This window comes from Microcebus murinus, chromosome 10, assembly GCF_040939455.1.
Source record: "Microcebus murinus isolate Inina chromosome 10, M.murinus_Inina_mat1.0, whole genome shotgun sequence".
Taxonomy (NCBI): Eukaryota; Metazoa; Chordata; class Mammalia; order Primates; family Cheirogaleidae; genus Microcebus; species Microcebus murinus.
In genome coordinates, this window is record NC_134113.1 from 84,604,730 (window position 1) to 84,628,106 (window position 23,377).

The 23,377-nt window shown below is 36.0% G+C and overlaps 1 protein-coding gene across 2 annotated transcripts in view; it reads right to left on the minus strand.

The window, feature by feature from the left end:
• PIK3C2G (phosphatidylinositol-4-phosphate 3-kinase catalytic subunit type 2 gamma) overlaps window positions 1-23,377 on the minus strand; it is a 388,390-nt gene that overhangs the window by 190,829 nt on the left and 174,184 nt on the right. For both annotated transcript variants that reach the window (XM_076007629.1, XM_076007630.1), the window contains 2 exons: window positions 8,957-9,050; window positions 5,950-6,044 (listed from right to left, as the gene is read on the minus strand). In XM_076007629.1, the coding sequence (XP_075863744.1) occupies window positions 5,950-6,044; window positions 8,957-9,050 (189 nt within the window). The remainder of the gene's footprint in view (window positions 1-5,949; window positions 6,045-8,956; window positions 9,051-23,377) is intronic.

The following is a 23,377-nucleotide window of genomic DNA, read 5'->3' on the forward strand; positions in this document are numbered from 1 at the left end:
AGTAGTAGAAGTGGGAAAGGCTGTGACATTTCTTTTCTGTCTGTGACATGTCCCATACATAGTGATACTCCCATTTATAAGAGCACATATTTAAATTCTTCATCTTTAATAAGAAATGCTTATCTTTGATAGGTTCCCTAGAACAGGGTATGAGACAAGAGTCTTGGTGCTTGCGATTTACCGAAGAGGTGCTCTTCGGGAAAAGTCCTTCGAGGGAGGAAGGGAGGAATTATGGGGAAAGGGAAGGAATTGACAAGGATGAAGTCTCAGGTGAAGTCTACCCTTGATCTGATCTGTGGGAAGTCTTTGGAATATAAATTATACCTTAGAGATTGCCCATCTCCCAGGCCAGGTGGCCTCGTAAGGTGAGGATAGTTCTCCAGAGAAGAGCAATAGTCGGTCAGCAGTCAGTACAGCAGATGAGCTCTTGCACCAGCAGTGCCTGTTAACGTGCCTCAGGCAAGCCAGTAATTTCACATTCCATGAGTACCATGGGATTTCCAGCACCGTGTGTGAAAACACTGGTGACTTTAAAGGTATTTCTACAGATTCGTCATTTTGAAAACATTTTTTGAGTACCTACTGAGTTTTAGATACAGTGGCAGGATTAGTATGCTGCAGACTGTGACATGATCGCTATCTTAATCACTCTGTGGACTAGAGGGGGCGTGGACAGGACACTAGGTGCGTTAAGGGAGCGTGGTATGGTGTCCGGCAGAGTCACGCACAGCACACCATGGGTTACGATGTGGGAGTGGCACTCAATCCCAGATGGTGGTGGGGAGAGGGTCAGAGAAAGCTTCCTGGATGATGTGACGTGCCAGCCAATCTAGTGAGGAACCTTCATAGACTCCTTTGTATTAATATTAGTTTCCTGTGGCCTCCATAACAAATTACCACAAACTGGTGGCTCAAACAACAGAAATCTATTCTCATAGTTCTAGAGACCAAAAGTTTGAAACCAAGGTGTTGGCAAGGCTATGCTCCCTTCCAAAGCTCTAGAGGAAAAACTTTCCTTGCTTCTTCCAACTTTAGGTGGCTCCAGGCATTCCTTGTCTTGGGGCTGCATCGTTCCAATCAATACCTCCATGTTCACATGACTTCCTCCTTTGTGTGCATGTCCTCTCTTTTGCCTCTAATAAGGTCACTTGCCATTGGACTTGGGGCCCATCATGTTAATCCAGAGTGGTTTGTTCTGAAGATCTTTAACTTAATTCCAACTTCAAAGAGCCTTTTTCTAAATAAGATCACAATCACAGGTTTCTGGGGTTAGGGTGTGGACATATCTTTTGGGGGGCTACCATTCAACCCAATACTCCACTAGCATTTAAATTGCATTCTATCCAAAGTGGAAAGGGGCACTGAATTTAAGCTTCTATAATTATTCATTACATGACAAAGGGAGAGGCCTCCTAGGTAGACCTACCCCAAAATGTAATGGTTCTCCTTTATAGCCACCTTTTAAGATGCAAACACGTAGGTAAAGCTTTTAAATCGTCTACATCCAAACCACCTTTCCTTGAAAAACAGGGGCTATTCATCCTACATTCACTCTTCCAATGAAAGAGACTCACAGTAACCCCACATCAATTTTCCATCTCAGAAAGTCTGCCCACAGTGATGCTAAGTGGTCAAGATGATTTTCATTCCAATCTTAGTTAAAGTTCAGTATCTGCCCACACAAGCTTCTGATCAGTGACAGTGTCAGGTGGAAGTAGTGGCGTGGGGAGAGATTTTTAGGATGTTTAAAGTCATAGGGCTTGGTGAATAAAAGAGTCATGGTGGTGATTAAAGAGCCAGAAGACTTCAAGACCTGGGTGAGCAGGATAGGATATTGAGTTCAGTGTTGAATATGTTGAATCTGAGGAAGATTTTTCTACTTTTTCTAAAGCTGTTCTACAGTAACTCATCCATGTGAAAAAAATCTTTAAACTGATGACTGATGGATTTCTAGCTCTTTTTTTTTTTACAGAGCATTGATTTGATTTGATTTTTTTGGAGGAAAGAGAATTTGGGTATTTACTTTTTAGTCAATCATAAGGGATCTGAGCTGCATTTTTAAAGTTCTAACTCAAATATTTTTCACAGAAATACTCACTCTCTAAACTTGATACTAGGCATCAGCTATTTTTAAGCCTGAGATATGTTTTAAATGTAAACAATATTATCTCATGCTTAGTGAATGTTGACTGATTCTTCCTTTTTATTTGTTTTAAAAGTATGTAGGTATCTTAAATTCTCCCTCCTTGTTTTCATTTCCCTTTTTTGTATTCTTACAAACATAACCCTCAAAAATAATCAGTTCATTTATAATTTATATTCTTTTCTATTCTTTCTATCTTATCTCTCTTCTTGAATCAGTGAGAGGAGAAATGGGCCCTATTATTGTATTTTTTCACATAAGGGTGAGAATTATCTTAATGTGCAGAACAGTTTTGCCCCTAATCCTTTTGGCAAGAGATAAATAATTCTATTTATATGAACTTGCAAGTATAACATTGATTACAACTTTCAGTGAACTCATTGTTGCCTTTCAAATCACTTCACCTTTCATAGCACTTTAGCAGATGAAGAACTCAATAAGGTGGCATAAGTATTACAACAATCATTAGCAATTAGGATAAATCTTTCATATTTTATTCTATTTTTAATATGTATTTTAAAGAATAATCTTTTAAAATACTTTTTATACATTTTATACTTTTGTTTTACATTTTGGTTCAAATATTAAAATCAAGATTGTTATCTGGTCATGCTATTTTTTAATATGCTATTATTTTAGTAATTCACATAAAAAATAAATAAAGTTTTAAGGGAAATGAACATTGAGTTTAATGGAGTCTTAACTTTAGTATGACAGAACACCACAAATTGTATCCACTTAACTTCTCTTAGCACCATAGTAGCTGTTTGAAAAACTGAAGAGTCTAAGACTCTATTCAGAGTTTTGATAAGAGTCTATTCAGTGAAGGGCCCAGTGCTATTCAATGTATCTGATATTTATTATAGTAACATATCAGAGGAAATGTTATGCTTTTTAAATTAGGCATTTAAAATGAAAATGAGCAGCAGTGCAAACATTAGTCCCTGACACGTTCCTTGTGTCACTTCTTTGCTACGAAATGCTAGAGTCATTTTCATGGGAAGAATGATATCAACATGAGTAACATTTCTTGAAGCAGAAAAACACGATACTCCAACACGATATCGACCTACTATTTTTCTAATAATGTTCCTAACTAGTAGGTGAAGTAACTAAAGGATGTCTGTCATACACTGATGAGGACAAAAGATTGACCTAGAGAAAGGGAGGAAGATAGTTGACCAAAGACATTGCTGCCAGATCATTTCAGTAAAAAGGAGAAATTTGAGATTGAAAACAAAAAAAAAACCATAGATCAAGTGTAATTATGAGGGACAAGTGCCAGAACTTACCAGAGATTCCATAGGAAGAAGTTACAGAGGAGAACCAGAAGGAGCAAAATATTGGTACAGACCAACCCCAAGAGGCTTGGAGCCCAGTGGAAAGGGCAGGTGAGGGGTTCTTTCTCCCTCCCTCACACCTTAGGCAGTCAGCAGGCTCCCCAGCTGCTGGAGAGCCTTTCTACCCCCATGAGTCCAAAAGCTGCTGCTGCCAGTGAACTGGGAGCTTTTTGAGGACAAACCATCAGGCTTCCAGTCCCCTTGGGATGGCTTCCTGTCACCACAGATCCAAGCTGACATGATGGATGCCATATTACTTCTCCATCCACTGTGTGCTATAGTAACCAAAACAGCATGGTGTTGGTACAAAAGTAGAGAAGACCAATGGAACAGAACAGAGGACCCAGATTAAAACCATCTACCTACAACCAACTGATCTTTGACAAAACAGACAACAACATACACTTGGGGAAAAGAAGCTCTATTCAATAAATGATGCTGGGGCAGTTGGATAGCCAAATGCAGAAGAATAAAACAGCACCCCTATTTTTTACCACTCACAACAATTAAACCAAGATAGATAAAAGACTTAAATGTAAGGCATGCATGAAGCCATAAAAATTCTAGAAGCAAATATGGAAAAAACTCTTCTAGATCTTGGCCTAGGCAAAACATTTATGACTAAGACCAAATACAGCAACAATAAAAAATAGGCAATTACAGCAATAACAAAAATAAATAAATGTGACTTAATTAAATTAAAAACTTCTGCACAGCAAAGGAAATAGACAACCTAGAGAATGGGAAAAATATTCCCAAACTATACATGTGAAAAAGGGTTAATATCCAGAATCTACAAAGAACTCAAACAAAACAGCAAGAAAAAAATCAAACCACTCCATTAAAAGCTGGGCAAAAGATTAAACAGAAGCTTTTCTAAAGAAGAAAAATGGTCAAAAAAATATGACAAAATGTTCAATGTCACTAATCATCAGGGAAATGCAAATTAAAACTACAATGATATATCTCCTTACCCCTGTTAGAATGGCTATTATTAAAAAGTCCAAAAACAACAGATGCTGGTGTGGATGCAGAGCAAAAGGAGTACTCATAGACTCTTGGTGGAACTACAAATTAGTACAATGTCTATGGAAGACACTATGGAGATTCCTCAAAGAACTAAAAGTAGACCTACCATTAGATCCAGCAACCCCACTACTGGGTATTTACCCAAAGGAAAATACGTAATTTTATCAAAAAGACACTCATACTCTAATGTTTGTTGCAGCATAATTCACAATTGCAAAGATGTGGAATCAACCCAAGTGCCCATCAATTCATGAGTAGATTAACAATAGGCTTACAAGGAGAGAAGGGGTGGTTAAAACCTACCTAGCAGGTACAATGAACACTGTTTGGGTGATGGGCATACTTATAGCTCAGAGTAAGCATTATAAAAAATATCCATGTACAAAAACATTTGCACCCCCTTAATATTTTGAAATGTTAAAAAAATCAGAAAAAAAATTAGAGAAAATAAATACTTCAGAAAGGCTTTTAAAAAAAAGAAACTAGGAATTGCAGCAACTCACAGGCAGGGAAATATAAAGTATTATCCTGTAAATCTGTTCCTTATAGTTGCTATCACCAAGCAGCAGAGAGCAGAAATCTCCCAAGAAAAAAACTGTCCAGGTCAAGTGAATAATAAGTTGTATGAGTAGCACATTGAATGAGCATAACATATCCACGTAAAACACAGCTCTCCTTTACACAAATTTGTATACAATAATGTTACATAACATCAGTGATCTCCACCAGGTGATTTATCTTCCAGTACATTTTTTTAAAGATAGATTTAATTTTACCATTAGGTCACGGGCACCTGTAATTATTAGAATTTTGTGCTATGAAACTGAAATTGAATCTCTGAGGTTAGTAATAAAAAAAAGTAGGAAAAACAGCATGTAAAGAACATGATGTTCAATAAGATCCAAAGTAGGTCATGATGATACTTTTGATATCTTTTAAATAAGTCTCATTTCTCTACTAATAATATCCCAGATTTATGCTCTGGGAAAAGTTTAGTGCTCTAGGAATTTCCAAGAGAAAGTGTACATATTGGCTGCCAGATTCCATTGTTTATGGCTAATATTGCACAGAAAGTACTTTCAAAGCACATGTTCTTTCAAAATATTCAGTCTTATAACTAGATCTTACATTAAAGTCTTCAAGGGGTAGATATACAAATTGCTTGTGATTTAAAGCTACAAGAAAGGCATCATTAAGATTTAAAATTCTGGTTAGATTTAACCTAATGTTTAACAGTAGCAATGTTCCAAAGGAAAGATTTCGTAAATGATGACAAATTATTCTCTTAAATGACAATAACTTTCACAAAGGCTTAAAATTGGCTTAATTTTACTCACAGTCTGTATCAATTACAAAGTAAAGAAGCCTTCTTTTTCTAAAGCTGTTCTGCAGAGAAGTTGACAATTTAAAAAGCATCCTAACCTGTTTTGATCTTACCAGTAAAGACGATGGGCAACCTGGATGCTTTGCAATGAGCGGTGTAGTAGGAGTTGCACTAAAGGATTTTCAAGGTTCCATTCAAACTTGACAGCCTGAAGTAAGAGACATAATTAATTTCTTATTCTCAGTACTAAAATTATAGCAGAATACAGAGGGACTTAAAAGGCTTGAGAAAGTCCAGGGAAAACAGCGTGCACATTTTAACAAAACACTAATAGCAATATATCAATGGCTTTATTAGTTGGTATATAATCAATAACATAGAACACATATATTACATAATTTGGGTTTGTGTAGTCCTTGCTTCCTGTCCTTGTTTATGCTTTAGGATCACAAGATAATAAATAAGGGCAGATAATGTGTGGAGTTCAACCACAGCCTGAAGGGGAATCCTGGCGTAAAAAGTAATGTCATCAACAATGTCCTTGGATTATAAAAAGTGGTAGTATTAGGCAATAGATATTTCTTCCCATTTGGAGATGAAATCAATGCACACCCAAAGCTTTTATAGAAACCACCATATGGTGTATCAATATTAACCTGCAGACCTTGAATCTTTGCTTAAAGTTTCAAAGCTGTTACCAACATACCTCATTCCCAAATCCTTTCCCAAATCTCCACTGTGACCAACTCTCTTAGGTTTTCTAGGATACCTAACCTGGTAGAAAACATATAGTAATGGCATCCTTTAATATCCTTAGGGACCTAATTCAGACCTCCACCTTCCCTCTGTAGGGACTTTCCTGGCAGCAATCTGGACCTGGGTTGCCATCATCATCCCGGGAATCTGAATATGTGAGAATGAAAACCAGGCTCTCCTCATAACAATGCTCATCCCTGCTTGACAGGCAAAGCTTTTACCCTCATTTGTTCAATAAACCATTTAAATCTCTCTCTCTCTCTCTCTCTCACACACACACACACACACACACATACACACACAGTTTGAGAGTTTAAGCCAGTCTTTATACCACAGTACAGACAGCAGAAAAAAAGTGGGCAAACACACACCTGAAGACACACCTCAGTATGCTAACCATCCTCAAGGATGGGGAAGTTCATAAATTCCTAAGGTGTGAGTATGCTGAAGATGATTTCAGCAAATTTGCACCAACTCCTGATGCTGTCTGAAGGTAGGATGACCATAATGTGCATTGTCTTAAACTGCAGGCACAGGCTTCCTTCACTTACTTTCTGATGTGGGGCTGACTAGGTCACAGGTTTGATTTATGCCCTAATTAGTAAGCATATCATATGAGCATAAGAGCAGGAGGTGCATTTCAGAATTTGCTTCTATGATTGTCTTTTTAGATGTCTGCCCCATTATTTCATCTTGATCCTGATAACTATTAATATTTGGTGCTCTGGAATTACTTCCCTTGCTTCCAAACTTTACTCTGTCCACTGGAACAAGCTTCCCCCCAAATCCTGCCTCACCATATAGAACACAGGCAACTTTTCTGGTGCATACCACACTATTATGAATGGGTTTTCAGTAACATCTGGGTTTGTGCCTTACGTGACTCATAGCTATGACCATATCTTCTGTTTTTGTTAAGGTCTTAAAGTCCTTTCTCAGTGATTTAATATAGCCTGTATAATTCTAACATGAGAATATATAACAAAACAATATGAGAAAATAATCAACAGGGTTAGGAATCTTTGTGTTGGAAAGTTTAAAGTCAGGGTGAAGCATAGAATGCTAAGGGCAAAATCTACAACAAATGTGTTGAAATTCTTCCCAGTTATTGTTTATTTTCCAGTCACAGCATACATTTCTTTTCGCCTCAAAACCATTTTCCAATCTTCATTTTTAATTAGAACATAGTTGAAGCTTCACCTAATTTTACCTTCTGTGCATTTCTTTGTTAGATTCTGTGTGCACTTCGTCTTATGAATTTGGATTTGCAGGAATATGGCTCTCGGTGGTATTCCTGGTGCCAAGTGTACTGACTCAGATTGAGGTTTTTCAAATGTATTTAAGCTCCATAAACTTCTGTAAATACTTACTCTTTAGAGGTGGGCTAGAGATAGTGTGTTGCCCATACCCATGAGTCATGAGATGAGTAGTGATCCTACAAGTCAGATTACTCATTGTTTTCACTACTGACAAGTCTAGGAAAGTCCTACTATAAGGATTGGAAGATGGATTGTATTGTCCCCTATGGTACGTCTGTTACCAAACTAGCTCTCTCTACTTAGAATGACTTTAGAGAAATGCATATCTGTGTACATAGTACTACTGCACTGAAGTTTATTAATAGAGAGAGGCTTCTCCCAACAGTCCTAGAGTCTCCTGTACTGTCCAAAACCTGAGGCACCTGACATTTAAAATAGCTTGTACTTACAATTTGACCTTTCAGATAAGAAAACAGCTGAATTAAAACAAAACAAAGCATAAAAACCACAATTTTAGAGCTGAAGCACTCGGCATATTCAGCCATTTACGGGGTCTAAATCAGTCTTTGCTCATATTTCCAGATAACTTTGTTATTTTCTAAAATTACTCCAACATTGTGATATTTAATTTCCCTAAAATGTACTATTCAGTGGCAAAATTGGGGTATTAGAAATCACTTTTGTAAAACTTATAATCAATATTATAATCTCCTAAGGGAAAGACAAGAAACTCATAAGTCATGAAGACCTACCAGGCACACGATTATTTTCTATATAACATTTATTTAATTAATTTGTATTGCTTTACCTATATGAATGGAAAGATTTCATCACAAGCATTTCTATTTTTTCCATGTTCTGATTAACAAGTGAAATCATTTAAAAAAGTTTTTCCTTGTGGCATATATATAATCTTTTTGTAACAATATCAATTTTGGCTGGAGAATGTCTTCATTACCCATGTTGACATATGTGCTATGATTTAGCCCTCTGGCTGGCCAAATTGCACTATCAGTTTTTATGTAGTCTGTTGTTGGTGCATTGGGAACTTTTTAGAGAATCATTAGTTAAAATCCTGATTTCTGTGGCCACTCTGTGTTCTTACCTGAACCAGCTGTGGGAGGTATTCCAGTAGTTCATCATTCGAGAGACTGTCTAGTTGTTCAACTGCCACTGCACGAATTTCTTGGTCTGGAAAACTGATACACAGTAAATATGTCCATTAGGCTGTTAATGATGAGGAATCATGCATGAGACATGTCAGGGAGAGCAGAGGATGACTTCTACCCCCAGCACGTAAGGTAAAATGATAATCCCACAGTCAATTAAGGTAATCATTAGCACCAAATAATTTTTCTGCATTCTATACTTTCATATGGACTTCAGGAGAAAGCCCTTTCAACTAGACTTTGGAAACATGATTTGAGTCAGAGCCCTGCCAGCTTTCTTACTTATAAAATGTGAATTGTGAGTCATATAAAATCTTATCCAAAATAATTTGAAAATCTTTGCTTCTTGTTTAGCCATGCATTTGTTAAATAAATGATTACCAGCTGGATATCTGACAGTTTATATCATTAAAAATGGGATCTAATATTTTTAAACCTGTGTTGGACAGCTCCTAACAAACCCAGAAAACTAAAGTTCAGAAACCCAAATAAAGACACAAAAATAATTTAATAAGGCTAAATCTTACTAGACTGTGAAGTTCTTGAGGGCAATTGTGCCTCATTTTTGGACTGTGTATGCCTGTTGTAACATTTAGCACTCCCTAGGCACTTAATAAATATTTGTTATCAAAATAAATTTGTGGGCCGGGCGCGGTGGCTCACGCCTGTAATCCTAGCACTCTGGGAGGCCGAGGCGGGCGGATTGCTCGAGGTTGGGAGTTCGAAACCATCCTGAGCGAGACCCCGTCTCTACTAAAAATAGAAAGAAATTAATTGACCAACTAAAAATATATATATATACAAAAAATTAGCCGGGCATGGTGGTGCATGCCTGTAGTCCCAGCTACTTGGGAGGCTGATGCAGGAGGATCACTTGAGCCCAGGAGTTTGAGGTTGCTGTGAGCTAGGCTGACGCCACGGCACTCACTCTAGCCAGGGCAACAAAAGTGAGACTCTGTCTCAAAAAAAATAAATAAATAAATAAATAAATAAAATAAATAAATTTGTGACTGTATTTAGCATTTGAAACCCTATTCCAAAGACAATTTTTTCTCAAACAGTCTCCTCAGATAGTCATCATCTTGCTCCATCAGAAGAATTAGATTCAATTATCTCAAAGTCCCCAGGAAGTGCCGAGAAATAACCTTGGCAGCAGACTGCTTTTACATGATCTTGACATACTGCTTTGACATGATTGGATATAACTAGAGTTTTGGTAAGAACTATTAATTTTAAATAAACAAGTTTTTAGAAAAAGTTAACAGACATAGTTTAATACTTGAAGGAACTGGCTATAGCAACTCATTTTGCAAACAAAGAAATGAATAAACAAATAAACAAAACCCCAAATTCCTTTTGTAGGGAATTAACTGAATGCTTTTCAACCAGTCAGGTAAGGTCTCTGAAGATTGGCTTCTAGTGGTGTGGAGGTCAGAAAACTCTAAGGTCTTTAATGTCCAGTCTTTTTTCAGCATATCAGGCTACTGAAGGGTGAAATGAATACTATGCCACTACATAGTTAAGTAAAAAAATGATATTACTCAACTCAGCTGTTCTCAATAGCAGCTTGAAATGGAATGCTAAGCAGGTTACATATTTGTTTTTGTCATTTAAACCAAGTATTTTAATTGCAAGAAGAATTTCACTTTCAAGTTTAGTCATTCAAAACTCTTACTTCTGACCTGCAAGTACATTTGCAGTATTTTTCTCCCTTTGAACATTCTAGCAATGAGACTAGTGAGAACTTCAGTCCAGACACATCTCATGAAGTATTGCTAAGGTCAGAAGATCACAGCATAACATTGTGCACAGGTGGAGAATAGGAAGGGGGCAGTACAAATGCAAAGCTAGAAGCAGATCAGCTTGTTTTAGCACATGAAGACTTTAGATTCTCCTAACTAAATGTGACTCCACTCTAATTTATTGCTTTCAACTACTAAATCATGTGTCTGAAGCTTATAGACATCAAGGTCAGTTTGAGGACAGTTTGAAGTCTTAGAGGGAATAGTTACTTGGTACATTCTATTGCCTAAGTGATGACTGGTTAAGTCAAATACTAGTCACCTGTGCTTTCTTGTGTGTCTATTTACCTTATTGATATGAATGACAGAAAGAAAAACAAAAAACAAACACAACAACAAAACAAAACCCTTTGGTGAACATTCGCTCTCAAATTATGTATCTGTTTCTACTAAGATATAAAGTCCACAAAATCAGAAAATTTTGTTCATGGACGTGTCCTCAGTGCCTCAGGATTTGTGGGCTCTCTTCATATATTTGTTTGAAGACTGTCTAAATTAAATTCATTATCATTCTTCCTAAATCATCTTTACTACATTTCCCTTTTGTAGTTTGTGTGATCATCTTACTCCAATCATGTAAACCTAAAATTTTAAAGGTGACATTCTGTCCTTCTTTTGCCCTTTCATTACTTTTTTTCACCTCTCCCATCTGGTGAAATTCTATGCATCCCCGAAGTCCAAGCTCATGCATCCATTTACTCATGAAGCCACTTTTTAGTCTCTTGTAGAGTTAATCACTCTCTTCTCTATGAGATTCTATATTATGTACAGGGTTGAGAGTAGGCTCATTAACTTATGAGTCTCTAGTCCAAACACAGTTGAATAAAACTTTGTGGAATTCCTAATAGTATCTTATCTTTACATCTAATCAGTTGCCAAGTTCTATTGCCTTTTCTTATGTTAATGGCTCTAGCATTTATGCTTGCCTAAAATTTCTTCTGCAACTCTCTAGACCACAATTATTTACCTCATGCTAGTACCAACATTTTCTATAGTAATACCTTATAAAACTCCCTAAATTATTTATAAGTTCATTTCTCATTAAACATTAAATGGGTTTCTATTTCCAGTGGACCTCTCTTATGCCCATAGTACTAGTCTAGATTTGAAGGCTAAGTAAATACTCCAGATTTTTCTCCTGCTACAATATTGAATGCACCAGTCCAGCTCATTGATGTATTATTTTTGCTCTGAAAATGCCATGTACTTTTTCATCTTTGTGCACACTCTAATCTCTGCTGAAATACCCTCCTTTAATTCTGAAAGTTTTAGTCCTCCTTCAAAATGTGGACCAAGTCCCCTTGAAGGTGACTATCCCAGTCCTTAGTAATCAGTTCTTCTCTGAACTCCAGATATTGACTGGTTGACTCCCACTGGACACTTAGGATACAATGGTGTTTGTTAGAATTTATCTTTTTATATAGGAGTCTTTATTCATCAGTCTATGAATAAATCAACTGAGGACAAGGATTGTTCTATCTTCTATTTTTTTATTTCTAGGATTTAGCACCATTTTCTATATATGATGGGTGATAAATAAAAATGCATTGATCATAATGATATATAATGGCAGAAATCATACTATGGAGTCAATTTTATTTCTTCCTGTGTTCTGAGAGAGTTTACATTGGTTGCAAGAGGTTGAATTTTACAAATACCGCTCATATAAATTCAAGATTGTTTCCCCCTCAGCCAAAAGGGTGAGAGAAAAAAACAAACCTGAAAGTAATGGAAAAGAAGGATGTTCAGGCATAGCTCAGAGATATTGTGAGTTTGGATTCATACCACAGCAAGAAAGTGAATATCACAATAAAGCAATTCACACAAATGTGACTTGGTTTCCCAGTGTATATAAAAATTATGTTTCCAATATACTATAGTCTATTAAGTGTGCAATAAAATTATGTCTAAAAAATAATTAATAATACAAATCGTAATTAAAAATATTGCTAAAACAAGGTAAAGGACATATGAGCCTTAAGGAAGTCATAGTCTTTCTGCTAGCTGACAGTCTTGCCTTGTTGATGGCTGATGACTGATTAGGGTGGTGGTTGCTGAAGATTGGGGTGGCTGTGGCAATTTCCTAAGACAATGATGAAGTTTGCTGTATATATTGACTCTTTCTTTCATGAAAGATTTCTCTGTACCATGGGATGCTGTTTGGTAACGTTTTATCAACAGCAGGACTTCTTTAAAAATTGGAGTCAATCCTCTCAAACCCAGTTGCTGCTTTACCAACTAAGTGTATGTATAAGTATTCTACATCCTTTGTTGTCATTTCGACAACACTCAGCATCTTCACCAGGAATAGATTCCATCTCAGGAAACCACTTTCTCTGCTCATTCACAGAAGCAACTTCTCATCTGTTCCAGTTTTATCATAAGATTGCAGCAATTTAGTCACATTTTCAGGCTCTACTTCTAATTGTAGTTTTCTTGCTATTTCCATCACATCTGCAGTTCCTTCCTCCACTGAAGTCTTGAACCTCCCAAAGTCATCCATGAGAGTTGGAATCAACCTCTCCCAAACTCTTGTTAATGTTGATATTTTGACCTCCTCCCATGAATTATAAATGTTCTTAAAGCCATCTAGAATGATGATTACTTTCCAGAAGGTTTATAATTTACTTTGCCCATATCCATCAGAAGAATCAATATCTATGACAACTATAACCTTATGAAATGTATTTTCCTAAGTTATAGGACTTCAAAGTCAACATTACTTCTTGATCCTTGGGCTGTGTTAGCAGGCATGTCAACAACATGAATTCCTTGTATGTTTCTATCAGAGCTCTTGTGTGACTAAGTGCATTGTCAATGAACAGTAATATTTTGAAAGAAATCTTTTTTTTTTCTAAGCATTAAGTCTCAACATTAGGCTTAATATATTAAGTAAATGATTCTGTAAACAGATTCGCTCTCATCCAGGCTTTCTTGTTCCATTTATATAGAGAGCACAGGAAAGTTAGGTTTAGATAATTCTGAAGGGCCCTAGGATATTCAAAATGGTAAATGCATACTAGCTTCAACTTAAAGTCACTAGGTACATTAACTCTCTCTCTAATGAGTCAGTCTGTCCTTTGAAGTTTTGAAGCCAGACATTGACTTATCTTCTTTAGTTATGAAAGTCCTAGATAGCATCTTCTTCCAATAGAAGACAGTTTTGTCAACATTGAAAATCTGGTGTTTAGTGTATACACTTTCATTAGCGATCTTAGTTAGATCTTCTGGATAACTTGCTGCAACTTCCACAGCAATACTTGCTGCTTCACTTTGGACTTTTATATTATGGAGATGACTTTTTTCCTTAAACTTCATGAAGCAAACTCTGCTAGCTTCCAGCTTTTCTTCCGCACCTTCCTCACCTCTCTCAGCTCTTTCGTAGAATTGAAGAGAATTAGGGCCTTACCCTCTGAATTAGCTTTAGACTTAACGAAATGTTGTGGCTGGTTATTCTTCCATCTAGACCACTCCAGCTTTCTTCATATCAACAATAAGCCTTCACTGCTTTCTTATCATTCATGTGTTCACTGGGGTAGCACTTCTGATTTCCTTCAAGAACTTTTCCTTTGCATTCACAACTTGGCTAACCGTGTGGTGCAAGAGGTCTAGCTTTTGGCCTATCCCAGCTTTTGACATGCCTTCCTTAATAAGTTTAGTCATTTTTGGCTTTTGGTTTAAAGTAAGAGATGTGCAACTCTTCCTTTCACTTGAACACTTAGAAGACATTAGAGGGTTATTAATTGGCCTATTTTTAATATTGTTGTGTCTCAGGGAATGGAGAGGCCCAAAGAGAGGGAGAGAGATGGTTAGTGGAGCAGTCAGAACAGACACAATGTTTATTGATTAAGTTTGCCATCTATTTGGTTCAGCGTGCCCTGAAACAGTTATAATAGTAACATCAAAAATCACTGATCATGGATCACCATAACAGATATAATAATAATGGAAAATTTGACATACTGCGAGCATTGCCAAAATGTGACATAAAGATACGAAGTGAAAGACATCTGCACTTGAATGTTCATGGCAGCACAATTCACTATTGTAAGATCATGGAAACAACCCAAGTGTCCGTCAATTCATGAGTGGATAATTAAAATTTGGTATATGCTCACAATGGCATACTACTCAATTCTAAGAAATGACAGTCAGCTAGCACCGTTTATGCTATCCTGGATTAAGCTTAAGCCCGTTCTCCAAAGTGAGGTGACACAATATCAAGAAAATGGGCTCCACGTCTACTCGTCATCAAGTTGGTACTGACTGATTAAAACTATGGTGCTCAAATGGTGGTAGTGTTCACCAGGGTTTGGGGGAGGGGGAGATACACGTTTTAGGGTTGTGGCGAGCATTGTGGGGGGTGGGAAGGGAATACCTCTAACCCTTTGTAGGGAAAGGCAAAGATATACAATGTAACCAAAAGATCAAAAAAGAAAGAAAAAAAAACAACCTTTTATCAGGTGGTGGGCAGATGGGAGGGGGGAGGAGGGGAAGCATGTCCTATCCCCCAGGTGGTGCACATGGCATCACGCTTGATGTTTTGGTAACGGGGGACGGGGGGAATGGCAGGAGCAATATATGTAACCCTAACAATATTTGTACCCCCATAATATGATAAAATAAAAGGGAAAAAAACGATATGAAGTGAGCACATGCTATTGGAAAAATCATGCCAATAGACTTGCTCAAAGCAGGATTGCCAACAAACTTTCAATTTGTAAGAAATGCAAGATCTGAGAATCACAATAAGGCAAAGTTCAATAAAGTGAGGTAGGCCTGTATTTTTTTTTTCAGAATCAGGGGAACAAAGAATCAGTAATACAGTGCCTATATGGTATATAGTCCAAAAGGAAAATTATATATTTGTATCAATATGTGCACATGCTGGGAAGAATGTTTTTGTAGTTTAATGGAAAGGGATTTTTTTCCTTTTACTCACTACTGTTGCTGGAAGTTCAGGAAGAAATTGAAGGAGAAGTTGCTATGAAACTAACCACAAGACATCCTGAGATGTGACTAAGGCCTAACTTGACATTAAAGCATATTCAAATGTAACCTGCATTTGACTATTTTAGGGAGGGTTAGCCACATTAAAAAGGATGCTGGCGGTATTACTGAAGTTCTTGGGACACAGGCTCTTTTATACACTGCTGGCAATATATGGCAAAATGCATTAAAGCAAAAGAAAAGAAAAAACCCTTTAAAGTGTGCTTACTCCTTGATCTAGTAATATAACATTTGGGAAACTATTTTAAGGATATAGTAAAAAGTGATAAAAGAATATTTAATGATATGAAGATATCATAAAACATTTATGCAGTATAATAAATACCATTTTTAAACAACGAGAAGGATCAAAATATTAATACCAAACATCTGAGTGGAAGTTTCATAGATGACTTTAATTTTCTTTTTTAAGCTTGGTTTCAAAAGTTTCCAAATTAGTTTTTTAAAAAATTAATAAATATTTTTTAAAAGTAAGGTTTATACAACTGATTAATAAGTATATATGAATAATTGCAGATTCATTGCCAGCACTAGAAAAAAAGCTCCAAATCATATGCCCTTTTAGGAGTGAACATTGCTGTGTGAACAAGCATCCTACTTTTTAGTTGATTTAGAATACTCCTCTAACTAAATAGGCCTCTAGAGAATTTATGCTTAACTTAATACCTTTTCAGGGCCCCTGAACTCAGGTATAGATCAATGGACAAATATGTTCCACAAAACCTAGCATTTCTCCCCTGCGATATTATCTGAAGTTATTTAAACATTCTTTTGGGATACAGTTGTTGGCATTTCATCCATAGTAACTCGTTCCTCAATGAGGTAAGGGCTACCCATTTGTTCTCTGACTTTGGTGTGATATTTACACACTGAAATGTCATATGTATCAGAAGAACTGCAACCTGTTTTGAATTTTCCGCTAGCCAGGTTATCATGCTTTATTCGAGGTGCTTGAAAAGTACACAGATAATTCCCATATATCATAAACCAGGAGACACTCTTTAGCAATTCTGCTAACCCTGGGAATAGTAATTCCTGTAGGAGTGCACATTACACGTTATGCATCTGGGAGAAAAACACAAGTACTGTTATTGAAGATTCATCAGGCTGATGTCAACTAGGTTCCTCACTTATTTACATTTATAAGAAACTTCCTTAGAATCGATCAGAAAATAGATGATTACGATGTAATACATGGAGATCTGGCTTGAGATATAAAAAATAAAAAGGGTAGTGAAATTTTATTCCTTGGTGGGGAGGAGACCATGTAAGGTAAAATAAATGTTCACCTATTATGAAAAATTTTGTTTTAATTAGGCTTAAGAGTTCATATGAAATAATCACGTCTTTAAGGTTATTTACCATGTTCTAAATGTTTGCCTGAGCCACTTAATGCTACTTAATTTCCTTCCCGAAGCATGTCTGAAGAGGAGGGAGGAAAGCCAAAATATGACTCTATCTTACTATTCAGGATTTCGTTGGCCTCTGAGTTGAGCTAACAATTGAGTCCCTTGGATCTGTAAAAGGACAAGATTTCATAGCTAAGATAAATACAACTTCATACAATAATCGTTAACGATTTACCTAAAAATCAAACATGATCTATTGTACAGTGAGGACATTGAGAAACAAAGGAGAAATATTCCTTGAAGACTAAGAATACAAGGGCTAATAAAAAGAATCAAAGATATGTGGCTAAATACTCAGAAGGTAAAAGAAAATTAGGTAATGTTGAAGTAAGTTCAAGATAAACGTTTTTCAAAGGAACTTCAGTGGAGTATCAATACTATATCTTGCCAACAATGTAGGGTTAACATACAGTGTAGGGTCAAGCAAAGGATTAAGTTGACATGGTCATGCTTACATGTGCAGAAAAGGAAGAGTACCGAGTATTTAGACGACTCTCTGGCTTGGGGTGGGGGTAATAACTGACCAATGGTTAGGATTTATTTTACAACAGCAGTTCTCCAATTATTGGTATCAGGACACTTCTACACTATTAAAAATTATTAAAGACTCCAAAGAAATAAAATTTCTTTGGAAATTATATCTATCAGTAATTACCATATTAAAAATAAACCCAGGGCATTTAAGAATATGTACCCATTCATTTGAAATAACATTAGTAAACCCATTATGTGTTAACATAAATAACATATTTCTATAAAAAGTAGCTATGTTTTCAAAAGGAAAGAATACTTAGTGAGATTAGTGACATTGTTTTCCATTTTTGCAAATCTCCTTAATGTCCGGCTTAATAAAAGACAGTTGGATTCTCTTACCTGCTTCTACATTAAATCTGTTACAATATGGTAAGACATGTGGCCTCTGGAAAATTCCACTCCACCCTTAGGAGAGAATGAGTGTGACCAAGGTAAATGACATCTTAGAATTGTTAAAGAAATAATTTCGACCTTGTGATGTCCTTGAGATCTTTTGGGGACTTCAGACCTCACTTTTAGAACCTCCGAGGTACATCATGGTTTTGGCAAATGTCGTCGTTGTAAGGTCTTTAGTCAAAGAATCAGCACCCGGGGTCAGTTTCTAAAACAGCAGCACTAGGCTCTCCCTTCCCCAGGCACAAATTAGCCCTGAAGTCATCTAACCAACATTCAGACTTGGAAATTGTCATTACTCATCTTTTTTAATCAAGCACTTACAATTTCTCTCATCTCAGAGGGCTACAGGAATATCACAGAGGATCTAGGCACCCTTCAACAGGGCCAGTGGAGACATGAAATAAAATTTTAACAGAACAATGTGTCTTTCAACTTCTTCCATTTGGCTTTTTATTCATCATTTTCTACCCCTTTCTTATTTTCTCCCCATTTCATTGCTCTTCTCATTCATTTCTCTTTTTCTAGTTCGAAAAATGCTAGAGGGACAATGTCTTACTCATAGAACTTTTGAAATGAGAGGTAAAAGCCAAATGCAAGGTAACAAATGTCGACCTTTAAAAAAAAAAAAAAGCAACTTTGAGTAAACTGAAAAGCAAAGGAATCTGAGATCACATTTAAGTGTAATGGAAATGTCAGACTCCAGAATACACAGCAAGAGTTCCTGAAGAATAGGCCATGAGGCTTCTCACAGTTAATAGCCCCAACTATCAGGTTAGAATTGGAAAACCATCAGAAATGCACAACTGTTTCTCCAACAAGTTTTCAGTCTGATGACACACTTGGAACCAGCTTAGAAGAAAAATGTCAGTATGACCATTTTTGCTATTTTTCTAGTACTAAAAGGATCAGATGTGACGATGAAATTTTTTTCTAGGCAAAGAGGGAAATAAGATTCTTTAAGATGATTGTAAACCTCTATCTTCTGAATAATTCAAGTTCCTTCAAGGATTTGTACATGGTTACAAAATATTAGAACCCAAGGAAACTTGGAGACCTAGTTCCATGTCCTTATTATAAAGACAAAGAAACTCATAGTTGGAGAGTTTAAAGTTTCCCAAGATTGTCTATGACACTGAAACTAGAATCCAAATATCCAGATTAGCAGGCCAGTAAACTTTCTATAGTACATCTAGCAAGGGCTTTTAATTTTTTGAATAGATAATACTATATACTATATAATAAAATCACAAGATGAGCTTGGGCATATTATTTATCAGCATTCTAAATGGGATCAATAGAAACACATAGTAAGTATTAAGCCATGTAATTTGTGTAATCAGACTGGAACATTGGTCCATTGGTGATCCAAAAGGAATAAAAATGGATCCTGGACTTAAGGAGACATACAAACTGTACAGAAATATTTTCTGATAGCTTATGGGCTCACAGATAGATATTGGGAATTAACTATATTGTCATGGTATTAGTGAGTTTAAATTACTACTTTGTTCCTTCTTAAACGTTATCATAGAATCATGTAACTTTTATTCAGAGCTGTTATAACACCTGTTGTTTCACATTAATAATTTGGAAATGGCTTATAATCCAAAGGAATACTGTAATTGTTTTTGTTAAATGGTGGCTTCAGGGCTTGATAAAATGCTAACAGGCCTAACATGAGTAGGCCATCAATAACTATGTACTGAATAAATGAATAAACAAATCGGGCTTCAATTTCTTCATCTGTCAAATAGGATCAGTAAAATGGGGGAAATCGTAGTTATTGGGAATAATATTAAAGAAGTCATTCTGTATATTAAATTATAGAACATAAAGTGCTTTGTAAACTATGTCATTCAGTTAGGAAATATTTATTATGAAGACGCTAACTCTTTCATCATGTAAATTTTGACAAGTGAATTTAAGTTACTTATGCTTAATAAGAATGAAATATTTCCCATTAATTTATTGATATTTAAAATTTGGCAATGAAAGAATCCCAAAATTCTAAACTCTCTTAAAAATGCAATTACAATGAAGAGGATGATGATGATGATAAGAATGACTGGCAGCATTTATTGAATGCTCTCATAAGTACTTAATCTTATTTATTTCAGACAAGAATTCTACAAGGTACATAATGCCATTACTCTCTGGTTTATAGTTAGAGAATCCTGTCCAAGGTCATTCAAGTAATAAGTGGCAGAACAAAATGTCTCTGATTTTAAAGCTTATGTTGTCAACCGTGAAATTTACAAGCAACTCAAGGAACTCTCCAAAAGTGCACAAGCCCAAGATACATATCTTTGGGTTTATATAATTCCACCTTCTTAATTCTCAGTCTTCACTCTTCCTTGAAAGGAAATACTGAATTGTCCACATTTTTATCTTCCATATCCACATTTATTTATAATTGTATGCATATTTTTCATTATACTCTTCTTTTCTTTGGATAACATTTCCACTTTCACTTTTTTATAGGCTATTGGCTGTTGGGACCATATCTCTTTGTCACTTTGCATATCCCTCTATTTTCTGATCTTCCTTTCATGCATTTGTTCTTTCAGTTTGTAAACATACTTGAGGCTTTTTTATTTAAGCAGTCATACAAGCTCCAAACCTCAAAAATCTTTTTCTGACCTCCTCCAACTTTAGCTGCTGTCTTGCTTTTATCATCAATTCTATTCCAAGAGGAACATTTATCTCTCTCCTTTACCTCTTCAGGAACTCGAAGTATAGCATCTAACTTCTCTATTAAACTATGATCCAGCCAGGCATGGTGGTTTATGCTTGTACTCCCAGCACTTCAGAAGGCTGAGGTGGGAGGATTGCTTGAGGCTAGGAGTTCAAGAATAGCCTGACCAACATAGCAAGACCCCATCTCTACCAAAAAAATAAATAAATAAATAAAAAATATAAAATAAAATAAGAAAAATTAGTGAGGCTGAGGGAGGAGGAGTTCTTGAGCTCCGGAGTTCGAAGCTACAGTGAGCTATGATTGCAACACTGTACTTCAACCTGGGCAACAAGAAAGACCCTGTCTCTAAAAATAAAATAAAATAATATGATCCAGCAATTCCATTCTGAGTATATATCCAAAGGAATTGAAATTATTGAGTCAAAAATATATCTTCATTCCCAGTATTTACAATAGCCAAGATATGGAAGCAACCTGTGTCCATCAAGGGATAAATGGATAAAGAAAATGCTGCATATATGCAATGGAATATTATTCAGCCTTGTAAAAGAATGAAATTCTGTCATTTGTAACAACATGGCTGAACCTAAGGACGTTATGTTAACTTAAATAAGCCAGGCACAGAAAAACGAATATCGTATGATCCCACTTATATGTGGAATCTTAAAAAGTTGAGCTCATAGAAACTGAGTGTGGAATGGTGGTTACCAGAGGCTGGAGGAAGGGAAGAACGGGAAAAGGGGAGACATTGGTCAGGGGACAAAGTTTCAGTTAGACTTAGAGGAATAAGTTTCAGTGCCCTATTGCACTGCATGGTGACCACAGTTAATGCTAGTGTACTGCATATTTCTAAATTAAAAATGAATACATTTTTAACATTCTTACTACAGAAAAATCAATTGGTGAGGTGATGGATCTGCTAATTAGCTTGATTTTATCTTTCTTCAATATATGCCTAGATCAAAAGATCACATTGTACTCCATAAATATGTGCAATTACTACTTGCCAATTTAATAAATAAAATTTAAAAACTCCTTTCACTAATATCATCAGTGACTGCCCTATATTCAAATGTATTGATCTGTTTTTAGACCTAATTCTGTTTAATGCTTCTCTAAAGCTTTTGAAAATCTCTTTCAGTAATTCTAATAGACCACCCTTTTCTAAATCTCCTCCAACATTTTCCCAAATTTTTGGAAAAATTTTTTTCCCAAAGTTTTTCCAAAGTTTCGTTCTTCCAAAGTTTTGTTTCCCAGTTTTTCTTGGTTTGTACTGTCCTTAAATTGTTCTTGTTCTCCAGGGCACCATCTTTGGCCCCTTTCTATACTTCCTCTACATATCTACACATGGTACATGTCATACACCCTTTACTTCCGTGGCTTTAATTACTGCCTTAAAGCCAACAATTACCACGTTGGTTTTCAAGTTTTGATTTCTCTACTAAGCTTCAGATCTGTATACAGAACCGTACATTGGGCATCTCCTCTTACGTGTCCCTTGCATGTTTTTAAAAATGCAACATGTCCAAAATAGAACTCTCCAACTTTCACTACCCAAATTTGCTTTCATCTAATAATCTTGTTTTGGCTAATAATGTAATGATCCACCTTTTTCCCTAATCACAAAGCTCAAAGACTTCCTTCTCTTCTTTCTGTTTTACTTTCCTTTGAAATATCTCCCAAATCTGCTCTGTGGATCTCTAATGCTGCTTAATTTAGTCCTAGACCATTTTTCAAATGGATTATTTGAATATTTGTTACCTAGCTAACATCCCTGCCCTCATTTTGTTCATTTTTCAATCTATCCTTTACACTGATGCCAGAATTATGCTTGTATTGTATAACATAAACCTGATTATATGACTCCTTAAAATTTCATGGGGTGCTATAACAAGTCCATAGTACCGATCTGACTCTCCAGACCCAAAATAGCTTAAATCAAACCCCCCTTTTCAACCTTGTCTCCCAGTACAATTCATTTCTAATATTATATTAAATTACTCACTATTCTCTGAACCTTCGTAACCCCGCACAAACTAGTCTTCCTTTTGGGAATGCCATTTCCTCTCTTCCCAGCTCAAGAAATTTCTATGAATATTTCAAGTCATGATTCAATATCTTTGTGAAGTTTTCTCCACTTTATCTGAAAGAATTTGTCTCTCTCTCCTGTGGGCTCATACAGTAATTAATATTTATTATACTTTGATTATAGTATAGAACACATTGTATGGCGACCTCTAGCTTGAGTCTCTCCATATAAATTGTGTGTTCTGTAGAGATAGTCACTGTGGCTTATTCTATCTCTTTGATTCAGTGCATACCGATTTCCCTATATACATATTTTTGCTCAGTAAATAAATGGAAAAGATATACCACCATCCATCGCTTAATTATTCAGTCAAATGTGGAAGTTTTAACTGCTTCACTTTGCCATATTCCATTCTTTCTATTTACAATGCTAGTCAAGCATGGCTTTAATATAAACTAAATGTATAATAAAGAATAGGG